The following is a 22712-nucleotide window of genomic DNA, read 5'->3' on the forward strand; positions in this document are numbered from 1 at the left end:
CACGTCAACCAGTGCAGAAGTTTTTGAACTATAGCAATAGCACATATCACTTCACAGTGCTTTACAGACCTCTCTCCCAGCAGTTTACAGAGTCAGCATATGACCCCCCAACAACCTGGATCCCCATTTTACAGACCTTGAAAGGGTGGAAGGCTGAGTCAACCTTGAGCCACTCAGAATTTAACTCCTGGAGTGAGCAGTGATTTAGCCCTGCAGTACCGCTGTGCCACCACAGCTCTACAGATACCTTTATGTTGGAAGAGAAAGGAAGGAAGGTTGGATTTGTATTATTTGGGTTCAAGACCTACACACACACACACACACACACACACACTGGGGGAGATAATACTCTTTCAGAGTAACCTTAAGCTTTCTCTTCTGTCCAACATGTAGCTGTATTTCCTGTGTATGCCCTTGTCAACAAATAACTTCTGTTTTGAAGCATAACCTTTTATATTTAGTAAAGCAGAACTTCAGATTAATTGCAGGGGCTGGTGGATGCCTGCTATAGTATTAGGGTCAAATTTTGTTCCTTGACTAATGGGGGTTAATTTGTGTAACATAGTTCTGCTGTAATGTGTGCATGGTCTACATGTATGCTAGACTGGGCTTGTGTTTTCTACAAGACTTGAATTAAGACTTAGTCAGCTTGCATTTTCCCAGGGAAAAATGTGGGTGCATGACTAGACATGTGACTTCTAGTGCTATTGATCAAAAGGCAGAGGAGACATTCTGAAACCCAAGAGGTGATAGGAGAACTCAGAAAGACCATCCTCGGGGAAAGCTTTGTCATATCCCTTTGCCTTGTGTAACCTTTCACAAATGAGGGATGAAGATTACATGATACAAGTCTTGTCTCAAAGCTTTGTGGTTGCAGAAAGAATGTGCATCTTTTTGTAACATTCACTTTCTCCATAGATTGTTCAAACTGTCAGTGCCAAGATAGAGCTAAGAAATATGTGATGCCCTAATACTTAAATTATGGTCCCAGATCAATGTGATCAGTAGAAATGAGTTTAGAACCTAAGAAGACCTAAGCTGAGTCTAATCTGTTACTTTATAAAGAATCAGAATCATTCTTTATTATGGTCACAAACCAGCACAAAAGTTAAACATTAAAATAAATTTGTTACGTAGAAATTATTGGAAAATAACTAAACAAAGTATTAATATGAATAAGGATCTTTAGTTCTTTGTGTGTTTTTTTCCTTATTATCATTGCAGCAGCACACAATTTTGCTACTGCACAAATGGTGGCTGGATTTGAATCCTGGAGGAAAAGGTTCACGTAGAAATTATCTGATCTCCCTAGAAATCTCTCTAATAGAGGGAAAACATACGTTGATCTGATGTCACTGTCGAACTTGCAGCACAATAGGACATGTGAAATATCTTCAATTTCCCCATTGCCACATGTACACATTTGCTCAGCTATTGTGGTTTTATCATTCCTGCCCTGCAGGAGTGTTGAGTGGAGGATATTAAGTCTGGCTGTAAAAGATGCTGTTCTACTCTTAGGAAAAGTCAGGTCTTTCGGATACCTTGCTGGTTCCCACACACCCCATTTAATCTGATTTCTTTTGTGGAGAGATATCCTGTTAAGTTCTAGCTGGGACTCCACGACTCTTATTCTTCTGGTAACCACTTGCTTGGCTTGATTGTAACCTTGGGATATTAAAAACAATGGGGGAAAGTCCATTGAAGGCCAGTTTATGCTCTATTGCCTGTTTCCAGGGAGAGGGAAAGTTGTCTATTAGGACTAAAGCAGTGATCCCCAACCTTTTTTACGCCGCGGCCCGGTATCCCCAACCTTTTTTATGGCGCGGCCCAGTACCGACATCAGCTGGGCGCCGCCATCTTGTTTTGATGAAAAAGTGCTTCCGTGAGCTCACCGAAGCACTTTTTCATCAAAACAAGATGGCGGCGCCAGCGCTCGTGAGCTTTTCCGGTAGAAATGGCTTTCTACCCGGAAAAGCTCATCGAGCGCATGCGCCGCCATCTTGTTTTGATGAAAAGTGCTTCCGTGAGCTTTCTACCCGGAAAAGCTCACCGAAGCACTTTTTCATCAAAACAAGATGGCGGCGCCAGCAAGCCAGCGGCCCGGTAGAACTTGTTCCACGGACCGGTACCAGTCCGCGGACCGGTGGTTGGGGACCCTGGACTAAAGGGTCGAAGCTCTCTGGGAAGAATGGAATTTTCAACCAGTACAGATACCTTGTAAAAAGTCCCTACCCAGGCAGGACATGAATGAAATCAAACTTTCCTGCTTGTCATACTTGGAAGTATGTTGCCTCTATGTTTCACTGTATCTTAATTCCATTTCCCCAATCTTTTTTTTTCTATTAAAATACATTTTACTTTCCCATTCTGTGTCTCCTATTTTTTTCCTTTCACCAAAGGTGTCATTGTTCTTTGGATTTTTTTTCCTTTCTGTCTTTATGGTGTTTCTGTTTCTTTTTCTACTCTTTCACATTTTCCCCAGTTAAAAGCACTGATAATGAGCTTGTAAAAAGTCACGTGAATTCAGGATCTGCCCCTGAACTTCCTTCCAGCCTGCAGACATCTGTCATCTCATCTGCTGCTGCTGCAATCACGGCTGCTTGTAAGTTGCAAGGCCCCAATGTTGGTTTATCTGTTATTTATCTATTTGAGAGATTTATAGGACTGCCTATCTTAAGCAACTCTGGGCAGCTTACAATAAGATGTTCCCCAGTTCCACCTTCCATTGAAGACCCCTAATTATAAGCCTTCAGCCATGAGTTTCATTCAACTATGGCAACAAGCCTGATTTCCTATTATCTGAATGAACGTGTTTAAACCTTTAATTCTGTCATCTCTTCCTCTTTGATGTGCCAGAGTTTGACAACATCCACTCTGGATGGACCTTTGAGTTGTGGCTAGATTGAGTAATGATTTTGCCAATTAATCTTCAGTTCTGGCTGGATCTGTGGCAATCATGGCTATAGAAAATCATGGTTCCTGAATTCAGCTTCACATTGCCTGTAATTATTTTAACCAAAAAAAGAAGAAGCTGATTTCTTTAATCTTGCTTGCAAACTTGGTAGAAGTCCAAATCCCTAGGCCTCTTATGGGCTCAGCCATATAGAAGAAGGATTACAAAAAAACAAGATATCCGCAGTGCGGGAAATAAGTACAGTGGTAGTTGAACTTAGAGAAAGTTCTTTCAACTTAACCCTTATTTATATCCATGTAACTTTTAAGTCATTTGCTTCAGTGATGCTATGAGAAATTTGATTTAGAAAGCCATAACTAAGTACCGTAGATTAAAAAAAAACACTTGGTGCATTGGTTAAAGGATTCTTTGCATCTTTGAGTCATCTTTTCAGATTTTTTTTCTACCTCACTGTTACTTTTCGTTGCCCTTCCTTTATCTTCTCTCTTTCCTTCCTTCTCTCCCTCCCTCCCTCCCTGCCTGCCTTTCTCATTTGTCCTGTCTCAGCCTCCAAGCTCTCTGATGTATTAGGCCTGGTGAAAAAAGGATCAGGTACCCTTGTGGCTGAAGACCCAACACATTCTTCACCCTGCATATTACCAGCTATTGCAAGTCCCCTCCCTCCCCAGTGTAAGTAGTGTGTGAGTGCTAGGCTGTGCAGAATTCAATTGCTACATAGCTGAAAAAGAGTGTTGCTAGAAAGCATTTGTGGCTTGTTATTAAACCAGATCTTACATTGCTTTAATGAAATATAATGAATGCATTCTTGGCTTGGATTTCATTAGCAAAGATTGTATGATCCATTTGAAAGTCCTGCAAAGTTATAATGTCAAATTATACTAAATCAAAGGTCTACAGTGTGATTAACTTTTTTTTAACCTCAGCAGGAAAACAAATATTAATGCAACAAATTAAAATATTCCCAAATATGGAAAATTCTTGTAGTTGTAGAGATGGAATAAGAAATAATAATCAAAACAGGCTGAAGTTCTGGATTTCCACATAGCTAGAGAATTCTAGAGCATCTGAAAAGGATGCCAAACATATATAAAACATACAATGAATGGTTGCAAGAACTGGGTATCTGTAGTCTAATGAAGAGTAGGACTAAGGGTGGCTTGATAGCAGTCTTCCAGTATTTGAGGGGCTGCCACAGATAGGACGGGGCCAACCTATTCTCTAAAGTACCTGAGTGCCGGATAAAAAACAGTGGGTGGAAACATATCAAAGAGAGATCCAACCTAGAACTAAGAAGAAATTCCCTGACAACGTGAACAATTAAACAGTGGAACAACTTGCTTCCAGAAGTTGTCAATGCTCCATCATTGGAGGTTTTTAAGAAGAGATTGGACAACCATTTGTCCAGAATGGTATTCTATCTCCTGTTTGAGCAGAGAGTTGGTCTCCACAGCCAGGGTCCTTCTGTTATACTGTTATTGCTCTTGTCCTGATGCGATTCTCTAATATTTTTCAACTCAACATTTTAGAAATTTTCTTCTCTTCCCTACTCCATTTTTTTTTTTTTTTTGCCCCAGCTGCCTGGTTCTCCGATGTACGAGGCCAGGTGAAATAGAATTCTCTGAAGCAGAATAACCAAACATTTCTATCATTTTGCCCTTCTTACCTTCTATTGTGTCAAGTCCTGTTCCCCTCCAATGTAAGTAGATTTCTGAGAACAGCCAAATAGGAATTGCTCTACAGAACTAGCTTTTCTTGCTTTTTATGGGAGTACATCCCTTGAATGTTGGAATACTCAATCAGTAAAATGCACTGAAAGGATTGATGTGTTGGCTTGATATAATTTATGTGCACATGCTAGGAACCTCATCAGATTTGGTTCTGTATTTATTATGCAACTCGTGTAATTCTTGGGACAAAAAAGTCTTCTACTCAGAATTTAGGATTGCACCTAGATGCACAAAAGCAACAAATGCAATCACTTTTGCGGGCCAAATGAACTTGTGTGCCCCTAACTAATGTGTGCCCCTAACTAATCAGCAATCATTTTGTACAATTTACCCTCTGATTAATGCCTTAAACATGCAAACATATGAGTATATTGATGCAAGCCACTTGCTTCTTAATCGTTTGAGGAACACTCTTCCCTTCAATGGAATGCTTTCTTTAATCGGTCCTCTTATTTTACTTTTCCCATCTCTGTGCTTTTTTATATATTTTGTTTGTTTCTTCATCTTTCTCTTCCTCATCTCACCCTAGCTGCTAAACAATCTGATGTCTTAGGCATGGTGAAAAGGGGTTCTGGACCCCCAGATGCTGAAGACCCAAAGCCTTCCATTACCCTGCCTAATCCATCCATGGGTGTTGCTAATCCTCTTCCTCTCCAGTGTAAGTAGCAGAGGTAGCTCTTGCCTCTTAAAGTGGCATGTCACAAATTTGCGGAATCCCTCCGACTTTTGGAATGGGCAACTTGCCACAGGACAACTCACCATAGCCAACTTGCTGCGGAACAATTCACCATGGAACAATTCAACAATTCAATTTATTTAAAATAATTTAAAAATATTTTAATTTGTGTCATTTACATTTAATTTTGTCCCTCCTTTGCCATCCTTTCTTTAATGATTGTATTGCACCATTTCTTCAATATTAATGTAACTCTTGTACTGCGGCAAGTTGTCCCTTGACGAGTTGGCCATGGCAAGTTGGCTGTACTGAGTTGTCTTAGACCCCTGGCTTTCCACCTTCCTTTCTTCTAAATAAAGTTCTTGTGCTTAAAGAGGAGTAATTTCCCTCATGCAGTTACCCAAGAAGAGATAAAGAGTGGTTATTCTCTTCAACATTTTGCTGCTAAAAGGAAGGATTCTCCTACCCTCCATTTCTGTTCTGGTGGTTGCACCATTTGTTTTGTTTTCTCATTTTTCCCCTCCCTTCCCTTTTCTCTTCTACTGCCATCACAGCTGCCAAACTCTGTGATGTGTTAGGCATGGTGAAAAGGGGCTCTGCGCCCCCCGAAAGTGAAGAGCCAAAGACCCCCAGCCCCCTTTCTGGACCACCTTCTATTGTCACCAATCCTCTGTCTCCCTTGTGTAAGTAGTGGAATGTCCCTGGGATTTCACTATTACGATTCTGGCAAATGACATGAGTCCTTTGTGTGTGTGTGTGTGGGGGGGGTTTCAACACAGGAACTTAGCTTCCCATTGATAATCCCTTTAAGAAATTATTGTTGATTTTCTATTACTTGTCTTTAATGTAGCTCGGTCCTGCTGAGCTTATCCCTAGTCCCCCACAAGTAGCACAGCTCTAATCTTGCAAAACTCTTGTTCCAGAGGCTTCCACTGAAAGCTGTGGGTAGCTTCTAGCTTCTGGAGGTTTTTGGCAAGATCAGATTGCTTTAGAACATGATGGAAACTCAAAAACTGAAAGGAAAGGTGAGGGAAATAACACATTGAACAGGGCTAAAATGCTTCCAAAGAAGCAGAAAGCTTTTCCATTGGGGACTGTTCTCTAGCAAGTATTTGTACCTGGTAAAGTAATTTGTGCTGGAGATGCTCTAATAAATCAGAAGGAAGAGACAGGTTTCCAGCTGGTTCTCAGAATTAGTCATTTATCTTGTGAAATAGGACAACTTTGTTTCAGCCAGAGATCTTCCTAACTCTAATACAAAATAAGAGACAAGGGAAAAAAATTAAGTTGGGCTTCCTTGTTTATCCATTTATGGAATGGGTAAAAAAAATTGCAATTCTGGGAAGCATGCAATAGATGATGATGAACATCAGTAAAAACACAAACAGGCGACCAGAAACTCATATTCATGTCTCTCTCCAAAAAGGAAACTCCAATCACCCAACCTCAAAGCCCAAGGCTTTGTTTTATTGCCTTTCTGAAGACCCAATGGGCCAGGGCTAGTCATATTTTTGATAGAAGGGCAGAGGTGCCACAATAACAAAGGTGATAACCAGCACCTTGAATTGCACCTGAAGCCCAATAAGAAACCAGTTTAGATTGTGAAGTAGGGTTCTTACAGGGACAGATATTTTTTCCTAAAATAAGGGAAGAGTCAGGTTAAGACCAGAGCAGGTTCTGACCAGTTCTGGAGATCCGGTAGCGGAAATTTTGAGTAGTTCGGAGAACCGGCAAATACCACGTCTGACTGGCCCCTCCCCCTCTATTCTCTGCCTCCCGAGTCCCAACTGATCAGCTGGGTCTTTTTTGGTTGTCCTGCACAGGAGAATGAAGCTGGAAAGCAGGTTGGTGGGGTGGGGAGGGAATGGGGATTTTACAGTATCCTTCCCCTGCCACGCCCACAAGCCACGCCCACAGAACTGGTAGTAAAATAATTTGAATCCCACCATTGGTTAAGACCTGCCTACCTATAAAGTGCTGAGCCTGAATAAATAATTCACATATCATCTTGAAGACTCATTTCCTCACATCATTGATCTGTTTTAATTTGTTTATTTGATGATTACCTCCCTGCCTTCTTTCATCTGTCTTGCGCCAGCCTCCAAGTTGTCTGATGTCCTAAGCATGGTGAAAAGGGGCTCTGGAGCCCTAGAAGCTGAGGGGCCACAGCCTGCTGCCACCCAGTTTTTCCCATTTCTACCCATTCCTAGTCCTCTTCCTTCAGATCGTAAGTAGCGCAAGTGGTCTGTGATAGCCAACGGCTGAGCCCTGCTTGATCTGTTCAGACTTGAAAGAACTTTCAGTTCTTGTTGCGACACTGTAGGTGTGAAATAACAGCCTAACGCTTATTGCCATGTGACTTTGCCTGAATGGTTACAGCTTCACTAGGTTGCTCTAAATGCAAGCTGAGAAGGTGGGATACATGTGCATGAGAGAACTGGATTGTGCAGATTGCAGATGGCTTGTGCAAAAGTGATCTTGGCATGAAAGATGTGTTGCACTTGTATCAAGTACTTAAACCTGGAAGGTACTGACAAGTATTCTATGATCAGTGGCTCTAACCATGTGCAGATGTTGAACTTCAGCTCCTTTTAATGCTAGCTGGCATTGGTGAAGAACTTATAGGAAGGGCAGATGTTGGCCAAAAACATCTGAAGAACTCCATGTTACATCTATGCTCCATGTTTCCATATTAAGTGCAAATGTTGCCTCTGCATTTGGAGCAGCACTAGGTCAATTCCTGTGCCTTTATTCACTACTAGCTGATAACTCGGCATTGCCTGGGTATTTATTTATCCCAATCCTGTATTAGATAGGAAAATCCTGTAGTTGGGACTCACGCTGTTGTACTGTCTCTCGCGCAGCATCGCAAGTCTTCTATTCCTCTCCTCGGGAGTTTCTTGTCTATGCTGTTGTTTCATTTTTTTTATTGCACTTGGCCAATGGCCTGACGTTTTCTTGGAAGGCTGAGAGGGAGCCCCCTGTGAAGCTGTTACTATGGCAAGTCCACTGTCCTGTACAGTAGAAGCCATTTTAAGGCACACATATCCAGAGGGGTGTTAAGGGTGTCTTACCTTCACAGTATTTGTTTCCAGAGGGTAAGTCATCTGTGTACCAAGTTTGGTTGAAATTGCTCAAAGCAGTCCAGAGTTATGCTGGAACACACACACACACACACACACACACACATATAATTAATTCTATTCTCTTTGTCCCTTTGAAAAACAGAATTTTATTTCTTTTTCAACTGCAATACCAACAGCCCAGAAGACATATTATTTATTCTGTAGCCATGGCCTTATTTTTTGAAACCCATGCAACTTCAACTTAGGCAAATGTGGGGACGGTGGGAGGAGACCCAAGATGGCCCCAGTCCAGCAGGTGGTTAGCTATGCTAATATTTTAATTCAAAAGCTACCTTTCCTCCAAAGCTCAAGGCAACTTAATGAGGAGGTAGATTGGGATAAAAGGGAATGAGTGGGGCCAGCAAGACTGGCTGGGGAATTCTGGAAGTTGAAATCCACAGGTCTTAAAGTTACCAAGGTTGACACCCCAGCTTTTGAAGTTGACATGACCCTGAATATCCATAGTCCTAAACCCAAACATTAATCATCATCAGATCCCTTTGTCAGCTTTCCAGCAACCCTCCATTCCAATCAATAACTCCAAGACAGACATATCTCAAAGTTACCTTTATTTGGATAGTAACTGGCACATCTGTGGAATCCCAAAACTGAAAGTTCTGAGCTTCCTTGCAAAAGTCAGATCTACAAATCCATCCCCGCTTAGCCATCACTACATCACACGGTCCAATCATCATCCGTCCTGAAGTAAGATTCCCAATTCATTATTTTATTTTATTTTGTGTAACTAGATATACTCAAATGAATTCCTCCCTCCCACTTTCTCAGGCTCAATTGTGGCAGTGTGAGAGCATCGAATCTCAATATGGTTTCCAAAGCTGACACCCTTTGGCTGTTTTAATTTTTGAGATGGATTATGGCCAATAAATTACATAGCCTGTGATTACTTTCAAGGGTTAACATGTTAATATGTTCTTTAATAGTACATTAATTTTATATTCTTGTTGATCGGTAGTTGGATTTTGCTCGTTTTTATTCAGAGGCAAGTCCTCTTGTGCTTAATGGGCTTATTTTCTAGTGTGTAAGATGGAAGCCTTAGTTGCTATCAATTGTGTTTTTGTTATCCTAACTAGTCAAATCTTGTATTTACTTGACTGAGTATTTGACAAATAATACATTGATTTGGCTCCAGCTTTTCAAACAATATATAGAGTGTAGCATTCTTCTGATTATTTCCTTATCCAAGCACCATCATTATCCCTGATCTCTCATGCAATTCCTGCCCTTGTATTCCAGTACATTTTAGATCACAATTATATTCATTGGGGTTTCTAAGTGGCCTCGGTTTAAGTGTGCACTGATTGCTTAGTATTTCAACGAAGAGATTTCAGAATAGTACCAATTTTGCCCACCTTCACTTTTAAATTACTTGGATACAGACATTTGCAGGGATGTCTACAAATACATGGTTTTCCTTTACTGTCCCAGATAAGTGTATTATACACTGCAGCTTAAGTATACAGTATTTTACATAAATCTGCTATCTGATGGAAGAAACCTTAGCTGTTTAATCAGTTAATTGATTCAATATGCATACACTATGACTGAGTCTTCCTCCAGATATTCTGCAGTTTGTATAATTTTGTTAGACAAATAATGATGTCCAATTAATTGATGATTGTGAAATGATTCATCAAAGGTAACTGTCTACCTTATGTATGATTGTCCAGCAATTACAAATATACATGCTTGCTCTCACCTATCAACCTGACAAAGTAGACCAACCAAAAAAATCAACTCTATGGGAAGATTAGAATTCTGTTGAAATAGGCTACAGCAACACAATCTTGCAAGCCTGATTGTGCTTCTCCTTGCTTCTCTTTTAGACCCCAGTGATTCAGGGAAAGGCCAACTCAAGTTTCTTCTTAATACAGGTAGCCCTTGACTTACAACAGTTCATTCTTTCTTTTGTGTACACTGAGAGCATTTGCACCAAGACAAATTTCTTGTGTGTCCAATCACACTTGGCCAATAAAGAATTCTGTTACTCAGTGTTCAAAGTTACAAATGGCACTGAAAATGTATGTGCCTTATGACCATTTTTCATACTTCCAATCATTGCAGCATCCTCAAGGTCACACAATCAACATGCCAATGTTTGGCAACTGGCATGTCTTTATGATGGTTGCAGTATCCCGTGATCATGTTTTTCAACCTTCTGATAAATGGTCAAAAGAAGGCCAGATTCACTTAACAACTGTGTTATTAATTTAACAACTACAGTGATTCACTTAACAATGGAAATGGCAAGAAAGGTCATAAAATGGGGCAAAACTCACTGAATAACTGTTTTGCTTAACAATAGAAATTTTGGGCTCAGTTGTGGTCATAAGTCAAGGACTACCTGTACTATCTTCCTTCTCCAGGACCGAAGGAATGCTTCTGTCCTTTTTTACATACAGCATCTGACTGTGGGATTTATGGATACCTTCCTGGCTTTCTACATCACCCAATTAAGTCCAGGGAACCTCAGGCAGGAAGTTGTCTTGTCAGTTTCAATTAGGGCATGCAAATTGTTTCATTTGAAAGCCTTTGGATCCTGAGTGGCTGCAAAACTCCCTTATTCAAGCACCAAATGGAGATTCCAAGTGAAAACAAGATCTTGGAAGTTACTTGGAAGTAAAAAAAATAGAAATGTCATTTTCTTGATCCTCCAAAAATCTTTTAGTCCACCTACCGCAACTTCAAAAAATCCTGGGGGGGGGAAAGCCCATGAACTTGTTTATGAGTAGTTTGGGACCTCCAAGTTCATTGTTTTTAGAAAATGCAGACTTTTAGACTCAGTCACCCAAATATTTAGACCTTCACAGAAGTGGGTCTGAAAGGACCATAGGCTATTTTCTTTGTTGGTCCATCAAGGTTTTATACAGCTGCACCTAGCAGCAGCTGCCAAGGAAATGGAAAAGAAGTTTCTTTTTCCCTTTGGAGTTTTGAGTTACAAGGTTGCAGTGTCTGCTGCAGGTTCTCTTTGCCCTGAGCTGCCTTTCTCTGGGCTCAAAAGCTGGGAGTCCCTGACACTGGTGTATATTTACTAAGGATGGATGACAGTTTGGCATGTTTGCAGCAGGAGGGAGACTCTGGCACAGCTGAATTGAGACTCCCACAAGTGGTGCTAAAGCTTAGAGAATGCTACCCTTTCCCAGAGGAAGTAGGCATGACCTCCAGGGCCACATGTAAGAATTGGCCTTAGTCTGAAGATGAAAGCAAAGGCAACTTTCCTCCTTTTATGAGTGACCAGAAGTATCCTCAGGAAGCAACACTGCACGGATTAAGGTTGAACACTGGCATATACTGAACATGGCTGAATGTGAATTCATTATCAGTTGATGTGCATTTAAAAGCTTTTAATCTGGGTGGCTTAAGGGCAAAGTGCTCTCATTTCTCTCAGAATGTGTTGGCTTGGAATAAATCCTGTTTGTGTAGAGCTTACTTCCAGATACATGTGCATAGGATTTCAATCTGTAACTTCAGTGCTCTCTCTCTCTCTCTCTCTCTCTCTCTGTCTCTCTCTCTCTCTTTCTCTCACACACACACACACAATGATTAATGAACAATCTGACTATTTCTTTGTGCAAAATGGGACAGACCAGGAATGAGTATTCACTTAATGAAAAAAGGAAAACATTGATAAGGTTCCTTGAGTAAGCCAACTGTAGAAACAAAAGAAACCCTGGAAATTTTCTAAAGTAAACAGATGTGTGAAAAGAGAAACATTTGTCCTTCATTTAGCAGCAGCCTGAGAAGAAATAGTTAAAGCATTCACAGATGACTGTGGACTAATCTCTCATATCATTTAGCATTGAGCAATATTTGAGGACAGTTCTTTGCAGAATGGGATTTACTGTTCCATGAAGCTAACCATGGCTCAGATAAGGGCAAGGAAAAGGGTCACTGTTTTCCCCTTATCATTTTTATTCATTTAATTTATCCCAGGAGTCATTCATATGTGGTAACTTGTAAGGCAAAATTTATCAATTCTCAGTTTTACTGGATTCATCTGAATCGTATTTTAGTCCTGCTGATATATCAGAAATCAGTCCACGTTTGTTCAAGATAGAATTATTTGGGGGTAATTTCGTGTCTTCTAAGTGAGTTTTCCTGCAGTATACAATTTGTTCTCTTAGCCGTACATTCTTCTTAACAGCAAGAGTGCACACCTGAGAAAAATTGAATATTTAAAACTTAAGAGCACCCAGAAAATTGGTGGAATCAGCTGATGGTAAAATACAGAGTCAGGTACTAATTTGAAACTGCCTTTCTGTTGCTCATTTGCATAGCTGATCTCTTTGCTCATAAGCTTAGTTAATTTGAGAAAGGAAAGTTAGCATCTCCCTACAGAAATGGATGGAGTGGGATCCATTGATTCACTTAACAACCACCATAAACATTGTCATATAATTGGGCCTGACTTGACTTACAACTGTAATATTACAATGGACGTCCCAGTCCCAATTGTGGTCATAAGTCAAGGATGATACCTGTAATACGTTTCACTCAGATCCACAATTGGGTCTCTTATTGGATGAGGTTCAGTAGAAGTTCTTACTTGCAAAACATTTTTTTAGATTACTAAGCCTTTCCTTATCGCTTCTGGCCAAGATACAAGCAGAGTTAAGATACAAGCAGAGTTAAGATCTAGAGAAGAAGGGAATTTATTGTTCAGGTAGGGTGGGTTGCTTGCTAACCAACCTTGGGTTTTCAGTCCATGTGAAGACAGAAGTCTCGAAATCGCTTAGGCAAGGAGATGACCTAGGCAAGGCCAGTGACACTATCTCTGCCAGTAGAGTATTTCATTATTTATAGCACTTGCTTCAATTGAGTCATTTGAGTGCCTTGTAATTCCTGCATCTCCCTGTGTGTGCTGGTTTCAGAGATATGTAGAGATTCAGTCCACATTGTAAGAGAACAATAGATTTCTCTCTGGAAAAAGGAATGCCTTAATCTTTAAGGTAAGGGTGGAATCTTGTAATGTGATAGAGGCTGACAATAGGTTATTATTTCCTGTATGATTGCAGTGAAGTCAGTTCTGCTCACTCTGGTCCATAAGGTTAGGATTTACTTCTTTTCTATGGTGGAAAGCTAGTTTAGGATGTATATATATGGTGAAAATATCTGTGCACCTGGTTTTTGAGGGAGTCTGTGTCTTTTAGATTTATGGTTAGTCTTTTCCACATTTTTTTAAGGTGGCATCCAATTCTGAAGGACTGTATCCATACTACTCCTATTAACCCACCTTTTCTCCAAGAAGCTCATCACATGCTATCTTAGTTTAACTCTTATAAGGATTTTGTGCTGCTGTGCCGTCTCTCAACAATTGGTTCATTGTTTTTTAAAGAGCTTCATGGTCACCCCGAATTTTGAACTGAGTTCTCCCTGTTTAACTCCATCACTATTGTTGGTTAGGATCAGAACTGCAGACAGTCACTAGATGGCAGCAAAGATCTAGTATGTTTTCTTTGTCTTTGTTGCCTTCTAGTGATGGTTCAGATATTTGCAGCCAAGTTAGAGTAACATTGCCTTTAAGATCCTAAAGAATAGTAGGAATGGAGCATGTTAAATCAGTGTTTTTCTGCTTTCTGCTTGACAGGAAGGTTGACATGAAAACTCTTGATCATATTGTTAATTTCTCTATCTTTCTTTTTTCTCTGATTCTTTTTTTATCTAGCCCGCAAACAGGAAATAATCAAGATAACAGAGCAGCTGATAGAGGCTGTGAACAATGGCGATTTTGAGGCCTATGCGTGAGTAGGCTGAGTGTGAAATCTTCCATGGGTCCTGGTCTCACAACTTACTATTTTATATGTATTGCTTTTTAAAAAATATAAATAGTATCTTTCATTAATACTGGTAGAATTACATTTGTTGCTGCGCTAATTACCATGTCCATAATAGGGCAATATCTTTAATAAGTCAACTCCAGCTACACAACAGTATGCAAACTTTTCATTTCAATAGTGATGCTTTTCTATTTTAAAACAATACTGTGTTTTTATATGCAAGTATCCTATTGTCTGTAACATGTCTCCCTGCTTGACTGGGTGGGATGGGCTGATATAATGGGTAGAGGGCCCTTCTGCACGTTACCTGGCTCCATGCCATGGATGGATTTAAAGTACACCCACAACACCTTGAATTGGATGGGAAGCAAACCAGCACCCAATGCAGCTTGCACAGCAGTGGTGTGACATGCAGTTTTGGGGGCTGCCCAAAATTGCGCACATAACCACTTTATTTGATGCCTGTTGTAATTGCCTTTATCAACATGGGACTTCTCTTTGACTTTTATTCTACCTAGAAAGCAAGTCGTTTATGCTTGTAAAAGTTCTCTGTTGATGCTTTATGCACAGAGTTTAGATGTGCCAGCTCACTTGCATTTTTCTCTGCCTGGCCTGCTAGTAAATTGGATTTCCTAAATTTGACATTTTGGCTGTGGATCAGATTTAACTGGACTCAAATTGAAAGGTTCAGATTGAAATGTCCCTTCCAGCTTTTCTGTTTTTATAATCCTCTGGTTAATTAATAGCTCGTCTATGGTTCTTTTAGCTGCCCATACATCTGATATAGTTTTGTGATACACATTCATTAGCTAATTTCTCAGTTGAAATTAGCCTTAGCCCATTTGTATATGTTTGGGTAGAAAAGGAGAGCAATACAATGTCCCAAATACTGTTCTTGTGCATTCAGATGCTGTGCAAGATTTCTGCAAAGTTAGATGCTAAAAACTAAGAAGCTTAAGGGTTATTTTGCCTTCCAAAAGAGTGAAAAAATGAAAAAAACTTAATCTCAAATTTCACATTCTCTTTTTCCCTAGGAAAATATGTGATCCAGGCCTAACTTCGTTTGAGCCCGAAGCACTGGGCAATCTTGTTGAAGGGATGGACTTCCACAGATTTTACTTTGAAAACTGTGAGTAGAGCATTGCATTATATAAAAGTGAGCAATCCAGTTCCTGTGGCCCCAAAACATCCTTGAAATACATGGGTTTCACATTTTTGCCTCCCTTTTTTTTGTTTCTGAACAGATTCTGAAGCAAAACTAGAGCCTTGATGGCTGAGCCTTCTAGAAGAGAAAGATACACACTTCATCCCATAAAAAACAGTCTCCCCACCCAAATTTGTGTTCAACTTTAAAGAGCAAAAGGGTGCCCCGAATTCCTTGCAAAAAACTACACTGAACTGAACTAAATTAAACAAGCTAAGAGAGACGACTGTTACCTGGTCTAGTCCTTCCTTTTATCATTGAGGATTTGTCTTCTTTGGTCTCCTCCTTTAGAGCAGCTGCCCAAATTAGATTTCTGCCTGCTCTAGCAGTTCAATTTTATCTAGGACAGCCTGGAGCCAGCAAATTTTAGAATAAAAAGCAAAAAAAGAAAAAAAGGAGGGGGGGATCAAAATTCTTTCCCTTAGGGGGTGTCCTTTCAAGTCCTAAAATAAAGAAAAAGTTCTCACCAAACCGGCACACTCTCTCTTTCCGTTCTCTTTCGTTTCGGAGCTGTCCCAACCTCAGCAGCTTTAATGGCTGTCTCTTTGCCGCTGGCAAAAAGAGCTTCTCCTGGATCTACCAGGGACTTTGCGATATCTCTGGGATCGACAGGATGCGCTCTTTACATTCACCATCTCTTCGGGATGGTTTAGATTCACTTGGACCATCCAGGAGCAAAAATATCGGCTGCAATCTCAGATCTCCAAGATCGCATGCCGTATCGTCACGACGCCAGCTCTGCCCTCCCGGGGGGCGGGGGGGGGGATCAAAATTGATAAGCACAAATAGCAACTAGATTAGTCCATCTAAAATCTTACTATAGAGCTTCTGCTAAAGCTTTGATGCTACATAACAGGATTTACAATATTATAGGTGATTTAAAAATTTTTATCCACCAGTAAAAAACCAACTACCTTACCAGCCATTGAGGCAAAAGTTTTCCTGCTTTTCCTTCCTTCACTTCAAGCCAAGTAGAATCCTAATCATGAGTACCTAATTAAGTCAAACATATCCAGTAAATCCACATCAGCCAGCAAAACCTGATTAAATCCCAATCAAATCAGCTATTTTTATTCCATCTTTATTACTTTTTATAAATAACCCAAGACAGCAAACATACCTAACACCCCTTTTTCTTCCTATTTTTCTCACAACAATAAGGCTGAGAAGTGGGTGAGGCTGAGAAAGAGTCTGGCCAAAAAGTCTCCCAGCCACTTTCATGCCTAAGGCAGGACTGAAACTCACAGTCTCCTGATTTCTAGCCTGATGCCTTAACCACTAGACCAAACAGGCTTGCGGGTTTTGTTTTTTTTCCTGAAAGAGAAGGGGCTAAAAATAACTTGCATTTCCTTGCTTCTCCTGCTGTACAGTTTCCTAACCAGTGTCCTGTTTGTGCCCTTCTAGTGTTATCTAAGAACAACAAGCCCATTCACACAACCATCCTGAACCCTCATGTGCATGTCATTGGGGAAGATGCTGCCTGCATTGCCTATATCCGCCTGACACAGTACATTGATGGGCAGGGCCGTCCTCGTACTTGCCAGTCTGAAGAGACCCGTGTCTGGCACCGCCGGGATGGCAAATGGCAGAATGTCCACTTCCACTGCTCGGGAGCTCCGGTGGCCCCACTCCAGTGAAGGTACGAAGATAGCAAATGGGTAGCTAAATTCCATTTCTGGGAACGATCAACTGAGGTGTTAGTGTTGGTCGGTATGGAGCACATGCTTGTGTTGGATTTGAGAGAGAATGGATCCATGCAAGAGCCAATTGGGAGCCATTTTTCTGGTATGTGAAGCCCTTTTATAGACGGGTATGCAAATAGCAATAGCACTTAGACTTATATACCGCTTCGTAGTGCTTTACAGCCCTCTCTAAGCTGTTTACAGAGCTAGCCTATTGCCCCCAACAATTTGGGTCCTCATTTTACCCACCTCAGAAAGATGGAAGGCTGAGTCAACCTTGAGCCTGGTGAGATTCGATCTGCCAAATTGCAGGCAGCTGGCTGCAACAGAAATAGCCTGCAATACTGCACTCTAACCACTGCACCACCTAGGCTCTCTCATGTTAGAATATTCCATTCTAACCTCAAAATTAACTCAGCCACTCCAAAATATTAGGCTGAATGTGGATGATCCTCTGACTTTGCTTCTGGTGGGCTTGCAGCTTTCCCCTGGTTTTTTCCCAGTTTATTTAATCAACTAAGAGTGGGCAACTCTGGTTTTCAAGAATGTATATGCATGCAATCACTCTGCTTAAATGAAGCTGAAAGAATCATTAAAAAAGGACTATTGTATCATTATTTAGTTTTGAAGCAGAGTTTCAAGCTCTGGCAAACTTCTAGAAAAGAACTAAGTGCTTGAAGAAGGAGAAAAAGGAGTGGCAGTGGTGTTCTTCTAACATAGCCAGTGAGCAGGTGCCTATTGCAAGAGAGATGAAACATGACTTCTAATCAGTTACAGGTTGTTCTTGAGTTACGACCAGAATTGGGGCCAGAATTTCCATTTATAACAAACTGGTTATCAAGAAAGGCATGCCTGATTTTTTTACCATGGTTGTTATATGATTGGCTGCAGTCGTTAAGGGAATAATGTGGCCTTTAAGCCTAGCTGACTTCCTTGTAGAGTTTGTTTGTTAGAAGCCGGCTGGGAAAATCACAAATTGTGACCTCAGGACATTGGAGCCAACATAAATACATGCCAGTGGCCAATTTTGATCACATGGTCATGTGGATGCTGAGAAGATTGTAAGTGTGAGGACTGGCCATAAGTCACTTTTTTCTCAGTGCCATTGGAACTTGGAAGAGTTGCTAAATGGATTGCTGTAAGTCAAGGACTTCCTCTATTAAGTGTTAAGGTGATCCAACTTTTACAGTAAAAGAGGTTTCTTTAGAATTTGATTTTAATCAGGAAATAGTTAGATGTGTCTACAATTCCACTAATGTCCAGGCTCAGGGCTGAAACTGAGTTATGCATAACAGCCTCAGGATTGTGAAAAACAGGGACCAGATCTCTGCATTGTGTGTGGTTGCCTGCTTTGTGGGCAGAATGGGACAACTCACTGTGGCCAACTCACTGCGGGACAACTCAACAATTCATTTTAAGTATTTAAAATTGTTTTAAAACTATTTTCATTCACATTTTCTTTTTCATCCTTTATTTAATGATTCTATTCCACCATTTCTTCGATATTAGTGTAATTAGTGTCCTGCGATGAGTTAATCCCACAGTGATCTGGCTGCAGCAAGTTGGCCGTGGCAAGCTGTCCCACAGCAAGTTAGCAGGGGAGAGTTGTCCCAGACCCTCTCTTGGGGTTCTTGAGCTGTTCCTCACGATGTCTCCATTTCTGCTTGTCTTTCAGAATTCATGCTGGCTGTTCTGATTTCATCCCAAAGGAGATGGTGATTTCAGCTGAGCCACTAGCCGGGAGCAGCAGTGACAAGCACGCGCCCGCATGCTCGTGTCCCCCCGTTCCCTCTCCTTCCCCTCTTTCATTTCCAGTGCCTGTGTTTGCAAAGAGAGAGAGCGAGAGAGACAGAGAGAGACAGAGAAACACCTAAGAAAAACAAGAATCCAAGTAGACTCAATTGTTTTAAAAAAGAAGAAGAAGAAGAAGAAGCAAACCCAGCCAAACCCATCCAGCTGTCTGACTTGCAGCCCGACTATAATGCACTCACCATCCCTATCAATTCCATTTTTCTTTTTTTCCTTTTGGTGTGCAGCTGTTCAGGTGACCAGATGTTGCAGTGAAAAATGTCTCAACTTCAAAAAAACAAAACAAAAAACAGATCCCATCTCCTCCCTGTATCCATCCCAGTGTTGAACAGTGTTCATTTGTTTAGTGAATACACACTTACACACACACACACACACACACACACACAAACATTTAATTTACCAGATCTTGGTTCAGCGGGCTTCAGATGCAGTGGACAAAATATGTCTGTGCACTTTTTTGCATCTGCTCCTTGGCTGTTTTGACACATGTGTAAAATATACATTTGCCATTTTACACATGTATTTAAAAAACATTGCATTTTGCAATTTTTTTAGATGTGGTGAACATCCCTTCCCCCATGAGTTTGTTAAATCCAGGATCTATTGTAAATATATATACATATAACGCGTGTGTGTTTGTGTGCATGTGTGCATGCACAAACACATACACATAGCCAAACACAGAGCCCCCTTTTATAGTATTTGCATTCTCTGCCAAAAGTTCGGGCCTTTTCCCTCTGGTTATTGTGTTCGCGCTTGGAAGTTTGTGATCAGTGCTACCATTTTGTTTTGAAGAAGACCCCGCCCCTCCAAGCCCCTTCATTTCCTTTCTTCTCTAGCTGTAGTTGTGGGTTATGATGATGCTAATTATTCAACCTCTTCATTTGTTTGTTTCCTTTGAATAGAGGGAGGGGGATCCTATTGGTGGAGGGGTTTTGCTTTTTGGGCTCCTCCCAGGCTAACACCACTGCCAATGATTTTCTGGTAGGCTCATGACTGCATCCATTCTGATAGGTCTGTAGATGACGCATAGCACCGCCTTGGAGTTACATATAGGCCTCACTGCAGACTTTTGGATACCTGCGTTCTCGTAGCACTTAACATTCTACTAGCATCTTGATCCTGATCTCTCAACAAGGGCTACTAACACTGGAGTTGTACTTGTGTCCCTACTGTAGTTTATTATGAAGGTGGGGATTGCCCTTGCTTAGTGGGATTGGCTGGAACGTTGTAATGTTGCTTCAAGGAGCTAGCGAGAAAAGAGTCAATAGTGTTAAATCTCAGCCTTATCTAGTGCTGGGAAGCTAACTATCTGTCCAGCAGAACGAGGAAGAGATGCTTTCTTACACTCTGTAAATGCTCAGCCCCCCCCCCCCTTTTCTCATCCCTCTTTACCTGTGTTGACGTAAAAGGAATAGAAAGTGACTATTTTGGGGAGGGGGTGCTTGAAGTTCTTAACAGCCTAGAAGAAAAAAAGCTGGTCAACATAAAGTTGCATAGGCCATTCATTCACCTCCATTCTCTCTCTCTCTCTCTCTCTCTATCTATCTCTCTCTCTCTCCCCCTCTATCTCTCCCCCCTCTCTCTCCCCTCTCTCTCTCTTCCCTCTGTGAATTTACCTGCAAAGAGAGCTGGGTAACAGCAAACTTTGAGAAAATTGCTCTTCAGGGAGCTCTAGATTCTGGAACTGACTCAACAGGTGGCCCCAAATAAGCAAAACCAAAGGGGGCAATTCTCCCCATGGACCAAGTTGTAACAGAATGCAATGGAAGGTGGCGTTGTAGGGTCTTTTGTTGGCCGAGGCTGGTGTGAATGATGTCAGATGCTGTGGAGCACTTGCTTCAGCTGCCCCAGGTCCCAGTGGAAGATGTCAACCGTTGTCTTCTGCTCGCTACATTTTCATGCCAGGAGGCTCATATTGGCCGTAACAGATGTACAGTGTGGCATCTGCCAGAATGTATTGATAAGAAAGCTGTTTTCTTCTAATGGTCTTTCCCCTCCCTCCATCTTTAAATATTCACAAAGGAGATACCTTCTTCCTCCCCAGTGGCTTACTCAGCATTCCACAGCTTCAACTGTGGTTCCTCTTGTATTCAGAGGTTAATTAGGTCCTTGTGACTACAGAGGGGGAGGCTGAAGTACTTTGCTACAATGTACAGGGCATAAATCTCTATTTTGCCAAGTGGAAATTCACATTGTTGATTCCTGCCAGGAAAGATTTCAAGGCAAAGTTTAATGAAGTGGTTGCTTTGAAGGGATTTTTCTAGTAATCTCTCTAGAGATGGAGACACAGAAAAGTGGCATAAGTTGATTTCAGTGAGCTTTGCTTCCGAGATGGTACGTGAAGGTGTATGGGTTGCGCCCACGGCATCAGTTTAAATGAGAAATCAAGTAGGTTGATGTCAAGAACTCCAGACTTAGAACTGGGTGATGGATTTGGGTCTTTTGAAATCCTACTTTTCTTACCCATTTAAAGCTTGGAGGTTGTTTGGCCAGTCACATGTACTTCTTGTTAACACTCTTGTTTTGTAGCTTGCTTCCAGTCATCCTGTTGTTTATTTAAATGGCAGATTCTAGGTGACTCCAGGGATGATAAGAGGGTCATAGAAAGACAGATCCCACATTGCAAATTTCTCCTTCAACCTTTGGATAGTTAGATGTATCTGAAATACTTGCCCCAAAAGATGCTGAGAAGAATTCTTCCTATATGCTTTAGAAGCTAATAAAGTCTCTTCTGTGTGTTTCTCTTACCTCACCTGTGCCCTTCTGTGGGCTTTACATTATCTCTGAGTGGTGGATGTTCCCATGTCTGTAATAAAGGTGGTTTCCCCGAACTTAGGGGAGTTTAGTTAGTTTTCATATATTCAAACAGTACTCAGAAAATTTGCATGCAGAAAATACAGTTGTTTCTAACTTATTTTTATTCCAGAGATAGAATTTATGGACAAAGCCAGATCTTCAACTTTTTATAAATTAGAAATTACATAACAAACATTAGTTTACTATATTAAAACAGGACTGGCAAACAAGATCTGTCAGGAATGGAAAGAGTGTTAGCCACTAGACTGCACTGCCTTCCTTCCCTGTTCATATGAAAGCAAAGTAAATGTTCCTAGGTCTCAAGGGTTTTCCTCTCTCTATAAATTACAGTTTTTGCCTTCGGAGGAACATCTGTCACCAAAACAAAGGTGTTGATTTCCTAGGACTGTTGATTGCGGAGCAAGATTGTTGAAGGTTGCACAGGAAATCCACTGTAAGTGATGTGAGCTAAGAATAAATGGGAAGGCAAGGCCACTTTTGGAATGAAAGGTTGAAGTGCTATTTTGCATAACACAAAAAAATTAGTTTAGAGGCTAAAAATCCCCAGAGACTTTTTTTAATTAGATAAAAACTATTTTTGCAGTGTCTCAATCAAATGCATCACCGCTTGAATTCCCCAAGTATCCATTACTTTACGATTTAATGCAAATAGAATTAATTTAGCATTTCAGTCTGATGTAAATAATGCAAAATTTCAATCCCAGTATTGTTCTTAGACCTCACATAGTCTCTCCTGATAGAGAAGAGTGAATGTAACCAATTTCAAATGCATTTCTTTTTTTTCTAATCTAAAGTTTGCTATCTCATCTTTCCCCATGTCAGCTCATGATTTTTCCCCTAAATTTTTTGTGCATGGTTTTAAATATATTTTCCTTTAGATACAAATGAGAGGTAAATGATAAGTTAGCTCTTGGACAGTTGATTTAAATTGAAAGCCACTTTATAAACCCTTTATCT

General features: G+C 40.8%; 1 protein-coding gene across 32 annotated transcripts in view; it reads left to right on the forward strand.

Annotated features, from left to right (window-relative positions):
- CAMK2B (calcium/calmodulin dependent protein kinase II beta) overlaps positions 1–21768 on the forward strand; it is a 207910-nt gene extending 186142 nt beyond the window's left edge. For 12 of the 32 annotated variants that reach the window (XM_026671386.2, XM_087969681.1, XM_087969684.1 and 9 more), the window contains 9 exons: positions 2483–2602; positions 3461–3583; positions 5171–5299; positions 5872–6000; positions 7416–7544; positions 14126–14201; positions 15272–15366; positions 16846–17080; positions 18799–21768. In XM_026671386.2, the coding sequence (XP_026527171.1) occupies positions 2483–2602; positions 3461–3583; positions 5171–5299; positions 5872–6000; positions 7416–7544; positions 14126–14201; positions 15272–15366; positions 16846–17078 (1034 nt within the window). In that variant the 3' untranslated portion in view covers positions 17079–17080; positions 18799–21768. The remainder of the gene's footprint in view (positions 1–2482; positions 2603–3460; positions 3584–5170; positions 5300–5871; positions 6001–7415; positions 7545–14125; positions 14202–15271; positions 15367–16845; positions 17081–18798) is intronic. The other 20 variants (XM_087969702.1, XM_026671383.2, XM_087969703.1 and 17 more) reach the window with 6 other exon arrangements.
- The last annotated feature ends 944 nt before the right edge of the window (positions 21769–22712 follow it).

Source organism: Notechis scutatus, chromosome 7 (genome assembly GCF_049901735.1).
Source record: "Notechis scutatus isolate UNSWTSFEM ecotype Mainland chromosome 7, rNotScu1.2, whole genome shotgun sequence".
Taxonomy (NCBI): Eukaryota; Metazoa; Chordata; class Lepidosauria; order Squamata; family Elapidae; genus Notechis; species Notechis scutatus.